General features: G+C 35.1%; 1 protein-coding gene across 1 annotated transcript in view; it reads right to left on the bottom strand.

The window, feature by feature from the left end:
* The window catches only part of LOC128233860 (putative nuclease HARBI1), a 36,415-nt gene extending 29,812 nt beyond the window's left edge, over positions 1-6,603 (bottom strand). Inside the window, exon 1 of the mRNA XM_052947728.1 lies at positions 5,909-6,603. Coding sequence (XP_052803688.1) covers positions 5,909-6,446 — 538 coding nt within the window. The 5' untranslated portion in view covers positions 6,447-6,603. The remainder of the gene's footprint in view (positions 1-5,908) is intronic.
* Positions 6,604-11,766: the final 5,163 nt, after the last annotated feature.

Here is an 11,766-nt window from a genome sequence, read left to right as displayed (position 1 = left end):
ATTCATGATCACCTCTTTAAAGATATCCTAGGTAGTCATGATCAACTCTTTAAAAATATCCCAGATATTCATGATCACCTCTTCAAAGATATCTATCCCAGGTAGTCATGATCACCTCTTCAAAGATATCCCAGGTAGTCATGATCAACTCTTCAAAGATATCTCTGGTATTCATGATCACCTCTTCAAAGATATCCCAGGTAGTCATGATCACCTCTTCAAAGATATCCCAGATATTCATGATCACCTCTAAAAGATATACCAGGTAGTCATGATCCCCTCTTCAAAGATATCCCAGGTAGTCATGATCAACTCTTAAAAGATAACCCAGATATTCATGATCCCCTCTTCAAAGATGTCCCAGGTAGTCATGACCAACTTTTAAAAGATTACCCAGGTAGTCATGATCAACTCTTTTAAGATTTCCCTTTATAACCATGCAGTTGTTGCAAGCATACTTTAAAGCCCTGGTCAAGGGGAGATCAATGCAAACTGAACATGGATGGTTTGTGTGGAAATGAGCCCACTTTATTGGTAGAAAGTTCTATGTGATTAGTTAAACAACATGTCAAATTGCAGATGATGTTAGCAGAATGATGCATGAAGTTAAATGACAGGCCATAGCTGTCAGACTTGAAAGGAAATTCACTTGGTGGTTTAAGCGTGAACAAAAGCCAAGATCAATCAATGCTTCAGACCCTTGATCTATGTATTTTAGCGTGATTTGTAGGGATGCAAACGAATATTCGAATATTCGAATATTCGATCAAACGTTTGGTATTCGAATGTCAAAATCGGTATTCGAATATTCGATGTTTTTTTTGTTGAATAATAATAATAATAAATATTTTGCCTACAACTATGTTGTTGTATTTAAGATTCGTTTGTCTTGTTTAAACAACGATTGGCCCATAATGCCAGAGGTGTGAATGTGATGACAATACACTAAACACGCGGCATGTATCATTTAGGGACATATCGTCGGGTCCCCGTGTTTTTACAATAACTAGCTTAATGTAAAAACTAGGGATGCAAACGAATATTCGAATATTCGAATATTCGATCGAACGTTTGGTATTCGAATGCCAAAATCAGTATTCGAATATTTGATGTTTTTGTTGAAATAATAAATTAATAAACTTTTTGCCTACAACTGTCATCTTCGTCTGTCTTGTTTTTACAACGATGGACCCGTAATGCCAGAGGTGTAAACATATGACACTATACACACGCCATATCGGATATGTCGTCGGGAACTATAAACAGTCCCCGTAAATTTGCATTTACTGGCTGTTAGACAAGTGACATCAAACACATTCCAATTATTTTGTGAACATTTAAGATCGGCCTTTATACCAATGTGTTGTCTTTCCCTGCGAATCAAGCTTGGCGATATGCGCAAATCGCCTTGATGATTCGAAGGACATGTGATAGTTATTTGCTTTAAACTGTTTTCCATGTTTCGTTACAACGCTCTTGCGTTGAAAAATAATTGTATGGTTTAACGTTTAAGGATATATGTCCTGTATTGTTGAACAATATATTAGTCAAAATCGACGTGCGGCCATGGTTGGTGTCGTTTTCTCTAAAAATATTTCGTAAACATCAATCCCAGAACGAGGCTGCAAGTACCACGTTGGCGCATATCGTCATTTAGCCGGGAAAAAACGAAACTCCCGATCTTATTTTGCATTGTTTACAAAAGTGAACGCAGAGGAATTGATATAGTTTATTTTTTTGTTTAAAATATAATTATGGCTTTTTCTTGGGATATATTCTGAAAATGGGGAAATTCAGAGGCTAATTTGTGGAACAATAAGTGTCCGTCGCGTGTACCGAATACGACAAAGAAGGGTAACAGGGCCCTAGCTATTACGTTATTGAATACTAGTTTTCTACAATTCTTAAAGGATCATTTTGGTATTCGAATATTCGAATATTCGAATATTCGATCGAAAGAATTACCGAATATTCGAATATAAATTTTGCCATTCGTTTGCATCCCTAGTGATTTGCAAACAAAAGTGTATAATAGTTACTGTGTACTTTCAGAAGAATTAATTTGTGACACAGTTCACATAAGTTCCGCTTATGTTGATTGTTCCATGCAGATAAGTAACCATACTTGTATGAAAAATTATTTCTCAATTTCACCAAGCATAGAAAACTACCTACAATGGAAGTGTTTTTGTCACAGACTCAATCATGTCATCTAAAATCCACACAATTCTTTCATATTATTTCAATCGTCTCTTCAACTTTGGCCCATTTCAGATGAATTTTTTTCAAAGCACAGTAAAAAAGACCTTCATCATAATTATAGTTTCTTGTAATTCCTCAGGTGAATCCAATTCTGTTTATCTAGTAGTTTCTTCACATAATCCAACCTATTTTTGTAGATTTTCTTAATCCAATGTTCTTGTAACTCCTCAGGTGAATCCAATTGTTGAGCTAGTAGTTTTCTTCACATAAACCTTTTCTTGTAGATCACTTTCTTAATCCAATGTGACCTTTTTTCTCTAATTCCATTTTTATGTCTCTTCACTAAACCAAAAGTTACTTATTTCTTAACACATCCAGTGAAGACTTTCTTTTAAGTCTTTACCAATTCTAACCACATTTCTTACACTTGTATAGATCCTGAGTTTTATCTGTAGACTTCAAATCAAACAACTTTTTTTTTCATAGTTTTTCAAACTTAACATCTCTTTGCTCCTCAAGTGTATCCAGGTGAAAATCCAATCCAATGATTCCAGGTGATCAGTTGATAAACTGCATTGCTTAAGATTTAGAACTTCACATCAGCTGTCACCGCCATAACTACCCATATGAAACATTGAAGGCTGGGCGTAGCCAGCGTTATGCACTTACGCATGTGTGTAACATCAATTTGAAAAATGAAAAAATAAATACGGGAAAAAATGGCATCAAATTCAAGGGCTAAGCTAAATATTGATATCAGAATAAAGGGAAGATCAGCTATAGTAATCATTGTTTCTCTGTGTTGGATAGCTTACTGAGCCTAAATCAATCACTTGGTTACTACAAAGTCGGCGACCCCGAACCTATAAATCCCTCCAAATACACATCAGTGCCCAACATGTTAGTTCCATACTTCATTTTTCTCCCTGGGGAGCTCCCCTGCGGCTACAGCGATATTCCTCCTTCAACACCATCCCCCTTTCGTGCGTAACAGTGAAGGCATATACCAAGTAAACTTAATGCAGTACTTAAAAGTGACTCGCTTTTGTTTTTGGACCAAATATTAGTTTTCCCGGTAATGCATCTGAAAAAACTATTTTTATCATTATTTTATGTTATCAATAATGCAGAAAAAAATCCAGTGCATAATTATTTTTTTTTGGTTTTTGTGGGGTTCAAACCCACGCCAGGAAAAACCAAGTAAACAGTAAAAAAACAGCTGGCTAGTCAACACAGCCACCGGGACTTTAACAAAAATGGTGGATATGTTTGCCCCTTAAGGAAACATTCATTATATCCCATGATAATGTCAAACAGCCAATCAAGCAACACTACAGCTGTAATTAATTTTGAATACATGTTTGAAATTGTGGTCTTCAACATTATTTTGCTAAAGGGTTCCAGCTTTTGCTATTTTTGTTTTAACACTCCTTATGATTTGACACACTTTGCATTTAACAAATTATGAGCTTGTCACTTTTAAACATGTCCCCTAGCAAAAGTCACCAGTTGCCTAACTACAGCACTTTAAAATGTGTCAATCAACTATGAACATAAGTAAAAATGGTCATTTGGTAAACTACAGTGCTTAGGCCTAAAAAAAATACATTTGGTTCGGGTTACCCGACCCTACCTACGGAATAGGCGCCGACCCTACCGTTTTTATAGTCAGTTTGAAAAAAAAATGAAAAACTAAAAAAAAAAAAAAAAAAAAAAAATTTCGTTTTTTTTTTTAATTGCTTTTTAATATCAAGTTTAAACCTTAAATGCTTGTACAGAAGATAGCTTTAACACCATTCTCCAATGATGAAAATTATATTCTTATATAAAACCTAATAAAAAATAAAAATAAAAAAAAATAAAAAGCCTACCTACCCTACCTATTTTTTTTAAGGATGTAACCCTAACCAAACAATTTTTTTTTTAGGCCTTAAGAATTTGTCCCCCAACCATGATCACCAGTATTTAGATATATATATGGACATTTGTTAAACTACAGTGCTTTAGAACGTGTCCCCCACCTATGATCACTAGTACAGCTAAGTATGGTCATTTGATAAACTACAGTGCTCTAGAACGTGTCCCCCAGCTATGATCACCAGTATAAAGATATATGGTCATTTGATAAACTACAGTGCTCTAGAACGTGTCCCCCAGCTATGATCACCAGTATAAAGATATATGGTCAACTGATAAACTACAGTGCTTTAGAACGTGTCACCCAGCTATGATCACCAGTATAAAGATATATGGTCATTTGATAAACAACAGTGCTCTAAAACGTGTCCCCGAGCTATGATCACCAGTATAAAGATATATGGTCAACTGATAAACTACAGTGCTTTAGAACGTGTCACCCAGCTATGATCACCAGTATAAAGATATATGGTCAACTGATAAACTACAGTGCTTTAGAACGTGTCACCCAGCTATGATCACCAGTATAAAGATATATGGTCATTTGATAAACTACAGTGCTCTAGAACGTGTCCCCCAGCTATGATCACCAGTATAAAGATATATGGTCATTTGATAAACTACAGTGCTTTAGAACGTGTCACCCAGCTATGATCACCAGTATAAAGATATATGGTCAACTGATAAACTACAGTGCTTTAGAACGTGTCACCCAGCTATGATCACCAGTATAAAGATATATGGTCATTTGATAAACTACAGCGCTCTAGAACGTGTCCCCCAGCTATGATCACCAGTATAAAGATATATGGTCAACTGATAAACTACAGTGCTCTAGAACGTGTCCCCCAGCTATGATCACCAGTATAAAGATATATGGTCAACTGATAAACTACAGTGCTTTAGAACGTGTCACCCAGCTAAGATCACCAGTATAAAGATATATGGTCAACTGATAAACTACAGTGCTTTAGAACGTGTCACCCAGCTATGATCACCAGTATAAAGATATATGGTCGACTGATAAACTACAGTGCTTTAGAACGTGTCCCCCTGCTATGATCACTACAGCCATATGATTTACAGTCAAAATACTTCAAAATGTAATGGATGTCTTAAATTTCAGTGTTAATGTTGGATGCTTTTCATGATAAACATAAATATAGGATTGATAGGTATTAAAATTCAAACAATGGACTTTTTGTTTACCCCTTCTAAAATACTAGCCACAATAATGCAAGTATAGGAAACTTTCGCCTATTCAAAAACCGTTAAAGACTCTAAAGCGGCTGTTTATATGGAGTACTAAAATACTAGCTTAGAAATCTAAATCAAAGATGGGCCCCTCAAAGATGAAGTACAGTGTAGATCTTCCATTATTTCTTAATTGTTTGATTTACCCTAATTATTTCATAAAATAATCATGGGAAAATGTGGCAACTACTTACATTATTATTTTATATAAACACAATCAAAGTTGAGTTCATTTTGACAAGAGAAAATTATGATAAACATTGTCAATACTTTGCTGCAAAGGCAAATGTAATGTCTATTTTCTATTTACACAAATATCTATGACGTAAATAGACCATCCAAGCACCTGCTGAAATCCGTACTGTCGTTTATCTGGCAATACTACAATCCGCACTGTACCTTAGGGTAACCGTTTGACAGCTGCTTCACTTCCGCCACTTCCGGTCCGGTGGTTATAGGAACTACCGAATTTTATATTCACAGGAAGGAAATACATCGATCATGTTATTATAAATAAATAAGTGTATGTTCTTACCCGCAAGTGCATAAAATTCCGCCTTGCACACACCGACATCTCTCCGAAATGACACGACCCTCTTGGCAAGCCCAGCCATAATTATAATAACCCTACGCACTGCGCGACACACAGATGAAGCCGAAAGTCCATGAACATCGCCGATTACGGTGTAATGGGAACTACTGGCCACAAAGTGGAGTGTTACTAATACACTCAGAAGAGGGGGTAGGGGACAAGAACGCAGAGTTGCCCTCTCCAACAAAGGAAACATCAGTGTCACCAGCGTAATAATACTCTCCGACCTAAATCGGTAGCGCCGAAACACCTCCTCTGGCGAAACCACCTCCAACGGGTTTAATCTGTCCCTAAACAGGCGCGGAATAGTAATTCCGGCCGCTCTCTCACGCAGACGCTGCAATCTTCTGTGAAAGTCGGCCATTTTTAAATCGCTTATCCGAGATTTAATCCTATTAATTATTAGGATTAAAATAACGGGATTAAGCTCATTAGATGATCCAGATAATGTTTCGTGAAACCCAAAAATTAACAAGATCATCTTAATCCCGTTTTTGATCGCGATCAGCCGCTAATCCCGGGATCATCTTTTTCGAGAAATCGGCCCCTGGCTTTTGCTAGTGAAATTAAATCACTGCTTTAAAAAGTTTCTGATTTGTATAGTTTAAACAATGAATTGACGATGATAAAGCTATAGTATTACAGAAAGATCATTCTTTGGAAGTTTACTGAAACTGAAACGATAGTTTTCATGCTCCAGCGTATTGTCTCATATTAACATTTTCCGTGATTGTCAAAAACCATGTCATTGACGTTGACGAGGCCATTTAAGGGTAACTGATGGATTTTTACCATGCCTGTGGCGAGAAACTGGGATGTAAATTATTGAACAAGGAATTAAACAGCACGGGCATCCGTTCTTTGAATATCTAAGCGAATATTGTGTTGTATGTGTTGAACGGTAGAGTATCGAACATTGAGTTAACACATACATCTGGAAGAAGAAATCTGGCTGTGGACTAGTTATGCATTGCACAGAAAATGTACTGAAATGTGCAGGTTAGTCAAAGTTATAATGATGCAATACCGTAATCTTTGGTAAAAGCGCGCGCACTTCTTTGATCTCGTATTACAAGGGAAATTTTAGGATAACATTTTTAGACCACAGCCCACCACCGGAATACTCGAGATAAGCAGTTGGCAACAACCAAATTCATTGACAATTTTAGAATGATTTCGTACTGGTTAATAGTTTCGAAACATTTAAGACCCACTCGAAATGTACCAGAGACACATGATAAGAAAAAGTGAATGCCACTCTGTCTGATGGTATTATATATGTATTGTTAGAAAGACATTATTTGCTTTCATTGATAATTGTAAATAGCGGTTCAGAAAAATTCCTCGCTTTAAAGGTGAAACTGAAAAGTACACAATTGTAAAACGACTGCATTTCTTGTTATGCCTTTAATGCTTAAGTGTCGCTATTATGTGATTTCTTATACATTGTACAGTTATAAATCTACTTTTGATTCTGAATAACATTGTATGCTTGAACTATATTGACAACATGATTACTTACCAACGCCATGATCAATCAAAACATTCTGATTATTCTACACATTCTGTGAAATTAAAGGCCGGAAATGAAAAACACATGTTAAATGACATTCGGAACTCCTCGGCCATCTTATCGAAAACAACCTCGGATGTATGCAGGTACATCAGTTGAAGTAGTTCGTAAAATTTTGAATTTTATCATTAATTAAATATAGTGTTTTAGAGTTGTATTTATTGATCTAAGTTTAATTTGATTGCCATTAAATTGTATTATTGCAAACATAATTAAGAATCCCAAGAGTAATGTCACTAAGTTTAACTGCTAAATAAAATTACTACGCGATCTACTTGCAGCGGACTTAAACGTACCACTTTTTGAGAATGTAAACCGTCCAAATACATCCGAGGTTGTTTTTTAAAAAAAATGGCCGAGGAGCTCCGAATGGTTAAATGATAGTAAAAACAGGTTAAGGGGATCGTGAGGTTAACTACAACTAAAAGTCAAGCCAATTTACAATTAATGCATTTATTTAACTTAGAGACATGGTTTATATGTCCCTAATAGGCTTTAATGTGAGTTATTTTCAATATTGTAATAAGAACTATGAGATTGATCAACAAGAGCTTTCAATTATCTTACAACATAATACGTCATCGTTACATTGGTTTATATGTCCGTGATAAGCTTTAAGGCTGCATTCTCACAGATATACCGTTTTTACATATTTTTTTTTTAATTTTGTGTCTTAATAAGAGCAAATTTTGCATAAATATCTGCAAAACAATGATAAAAGATTGCTGTCAAAAGATCAGATTGCAGATTTTCATATTTGTGTTCGAAAATTAACTTTTACTAACAGTTTAAGAAAATTGCATAAAACATCCATTTTTGAACTTAAATATAAAAACCTGCGATCTATTTTTTGCAGCAGTTATATAACTGGTTTCCATGCATTTTTGCAAATATTGGCTCATTTCAAGACAAAAAAAAACTTGTCAAACGTTCAATCTGTGATAATGCACCTTTAATGCGAGTTTATTTTAATACTGTAATAAGAAATATAAGAAAGATTAACAAGAGCTTTCTGTTATCTTACAACATACTACATCCTCGTTAGACTGAGCAGTTTTTTTTCTTTCTTTGTATTTTTTTTTTTCGTTCTTTCTTTTTTCAATCATGTAAGTCCACCTGACACGAGAATGTTTTAATATTGATTGAATGCGATGTTACGTTATATTGTATTATATAAATTATGTATACTGACATGCTCTATGTACAAATCTGGACCCCCCTCTCAGTTCTTCTTATATTCTGTTTTATATTCATTTAGATACATACTATGACCGAGATTTAACTGCGTTGATATATTATAAGTATCTATCATGTGTTTCCGGTACGGATAGAAAAATCCGACCCGAGAGCACGTGCGTAAGCCGGTAACGATGCTTGCCGAGGTACCGGCCACGCAGCGTGCCCGAGGGTCGGATTTTTCTATCCGGACCGGAAAAACATGATTGATAAGTTTTCTCGTATATCTAAAATTATCAATTTGTGTAAAAATGACGTTGAAAACGAACTTTTGTACAATTACATCAAAAAGCGTGTGCGAAGTTGTTTACTGACGTCATAGAACGCAGTAACTAAAATAGCCTTTTTTACGATTATTTATTTTCAATTTTAATTAAAAGTCCTGTAAACATATACATTTGATTGTGCTTTATTGAAATGGCATAATTTATTTTTCATAAACCATACAATAAATGAAATAAGAAGTGGCGCGGTTGTTGCGCGCGACTCATCTTACATGGGGTATGTAAGATGGGGTTTTCCAGCACTGGTCACATGACCGGATATACACATCCGTTATGCAAGAATGATATATCTTTACTACTTTAATCAACTGTCGTGTTAAATTTCTTCTGATATATTTTGAAAATGAAAGCAATCACCACAAGGCATTGATGATTGAATGACATTCATGGAAAGTATCGAACATTCAGTCACAGTTGCGTTTAGTTTAACATCCCATGAATAGGAATATGATAAGCTCGTTTTTGTTTTTGAAAACATTAATGTGTCAAGATTTATCCGAGAAAATTAGCAACACCTGATTCGAATATACTAAATATGATTTCGTTATTGAATCGGCGAGGGTTTCCAAATCCATCGTCCACATACTTACAATTCGTGTATCGCAAGTATTTTAAGTAAGATTTTGAACCGTGTATTCATGTCAAAACAGAAGTTGTTTAATTTAACAATTCTGAACCCCGTGACCAAACGTTATGAAAAATCAAAACAAGGGGTCTTTGATGCCATCAATACATTATTTGGAAATACATGGAGACGATTTACCTTTATTTTCGGAGACTGATTATGTGGTTTGGTAACATATCTTTATTTGTCTGGTTTTATATCTTCATGGAGTAAATGAACAAGACACTATTTAGTGTTGGCTTTTAAGGATATGCGACGTTGTCTGTCTTTATTTAAATATCGGTTTGGCATTGCACCTTGCGCATCTGAACATAGATATCGATAATTGTTTATCTAGTGGGTTTGTCGCTGTTATTTCCAATGAATTATTGCATTCGAAGTCTGGAATATTTTCGTTTCATCTATAACTTACAAAGTTTGCCCTATGCTTTAACTTTTGGTAGAATAAGTAAATTTGATTCGTATTGGATATTCAGATAATTGATAAGGAAGTTCAAAACATTTAAACTTACCTTAGTTTTCAAAACATTTAACCATACCTAAGATTTCAAAAGAAACTACTTGTGTTCAGTATTGATTATTTAAGCAATTAGAGAAATTATTTCTGTACATACATGCTGCAATGTTAAGCGACTTACGACTCTTCAGTTGGGTAAAGTGAATAGTTATAACAAAATGTTGAATATAAATACTATATGTATTTTTGTATCATTTGTATTGTTAAAACATTCGAACGTTCATGGAATGTGTGTTAGTCAAGATGATGGGAGGTTTTCCTGTACAAATGGAATACTACCTGACCCTCATGGAAATAAGATTATCACTGTGAAATTTACATCGAATATAAAGTTTACAATTAGTAATGGATCGTTCGAGAGCGAAACATGGAAACAAGTTGAACGCTTGGAACTTACGAAGTCACCAGGAGTAAGAGTTACAGTGTATTTAATGTCCTATGCGTTCGCACAACTAATCCAATTGAAGACGTTGTGTTTAAATATAATGACAGACGTTCAAAAGGACTCGTTTGTCGGTCTCATTAACCTGACGATATTAAATCTTACAGATACGCTACGGATGACCGCTTCAGATCTTCGTGATATCTTTGCATCGAATGATTCTTTGCCAAATTTAAAGACGCTTGTTTTGGATAAGGCGGGAGATTTGTCGACTGTCTTTAGTTTTAACAGTGCTTTAATAACAACTTTGTCCCGCCGGCCAATTAAATCATTATATTTGCAGTCAATAGGCGTTGTTTATGACATTCGCGCATTATCGGGAGCATGTGGAAGCTTAGAATACATCAACATGACTGATTCAAGAGTTAGTAAATATGACGGACACCGTTATCAGTACGATGGCATATGTGAAAAGCTGAAAGTAATAGATATAAGTGGAATGGAAATTGGATCAACGACGTGGTTCATTACCAATCGTTTGGAGAATTTACATTTCAATTTAACAAATATGAGGGACGTCACACCCTTTCGTAATGTAGAAAGTATCATCTACGATCGATTCTGTAAATCCTGTAGTGAGTTAAGTTTAATAAATTTAATAAATGTTTCCTTTGGCATCGATTTTGGAATTTTAAACTGGAAATACTTCAGGACACGGTATAACAACTTTGATGTACTTGATGTCACACTGCAATGGACCGATTGTCTACTTGAACGGTTAGATATAGCAGAAAATGGAATTTCTTTTCTTAACCCTAATTTAATGTCATCTTGCACACAATTAGCTGAAGTTAACTTGGCTGGAAATCGTTTATCTAAGATGTCGGAAAACAACACTACGCAGTTTCTTCGTCTGTTTAAAGCTCTTTTAAATCTGTCAGTTCTTAATCTAGCTGGGAATGGTTTGAAAGTGCTTCCGAAACTTGTATTTTCCAATAACGAAAAGTTGTCATATCTTGACTTGTCTGACAATGAGTTTACTGCATTTTCTCTCCCGTTGACGCACTTAAAGAATTTAGTGGTGCTTTCATTGACATCCAATAATCTGAACTTGAAAGATAAATCGACAAAATGGAATTTTTCAGGATACCTCAATAAATCAGAATCAAATAAACTTCTTTTGG

Source organism: Mya arenaria, chromosome 5, assembly GCF_026914265.1.
Source record: "Mya arenaria isolate MELC-2E11 chromosome 5, ASM2691426v1".
Classification (NCBI taxonomy): Eukaryota; Metazoa; Mollusca; class Bivalvia; order Myida; family Myidae; genus Mya; species Mya arenaria.
Note: the sequence above shows the minus strand (reverse complement) of the source record. Positions and strands in the feature narration are given on the sequence as shown.